This window comes from Myotis davidii, unplaced genomic scaffold (genome assembly GCF_000327345.1).
Source record: "Myotis davidii unplaced genomic scaffold, ASM32734v1 scaffold1762, whole genome shotgun sequence".
Classification (NCBI taxonomy): Eukaryota; Metazoa; Chordata; class Mammalia; order Chiroptera; family Vespertilionidae; genus Myotis; species Myotis davidii.
Genome location: NW_006293317.1, coordinates 7,012 through 7,407, shown reverse-complemented (window position 1 = coordinate 7,407; position 396 = coordinate 7,012). Strand labels below are relative to the sequence as shown.

The 396-nt window shown below is 70.5% G+C and overlaps 1 protein-coding gene across 1 annotated transcript in view; it reads left to right on the top strand.

The window, feature by feature from the left end:
- PANK4 (pantothenate kinase 4) overlaps positions 1–396 on the top strand; it is a gene marked incomplete at both ends in the record, with an annotated part of 7,404 nt that continues 7,008 nt past the window's right edge. The window contains one exon of the mRNA XM_015566077.1: positions 1–228. Within this exon, the coding sequence (XP_015421563.1) occupies positions 1–228 (228 nt within the window). The remainder of the gene's footprint in view (positions 229–396) is intronic.

The window sequence follows — 396 nt, the reverse complement described above, 5'->3', positions numbered from 1 at the left end:
TCGGTGTGGTGCCCGCAGGGTCTTCAAGTTCAAGTGGCAGCAGACGCCTGTGCCCACAGCCCAAGTCCGGGAAGGAGAGCACGTGGAGGGCTGAGCTCGGGTCCCTCCGTCCGCTTCCAAACGCCCGTGTTTGTCTCGCCCGCAGGGGGGTCTCTGACCAAGCTGGCCTACTACTCCACGGTCCAGCACAAAGTCGCCAGGGTGCGGTCCTTCGACCACGCGGGCCAGGTGAGCCGGGGTCCCAGTGGGCGGGCTCTGGCGCCAGCCCCGGGCGGAGGCGCCTCCCGGCTGTGGCGGGCCTGGCACCCGCTGGCCACCTGGCTGCTGTTCCCATGTGGCTCCCCCAGGTCAGCTGGGCTCCGGAGGCTCCCAGGGGCTTTCTGGTGCCGGTGCCCC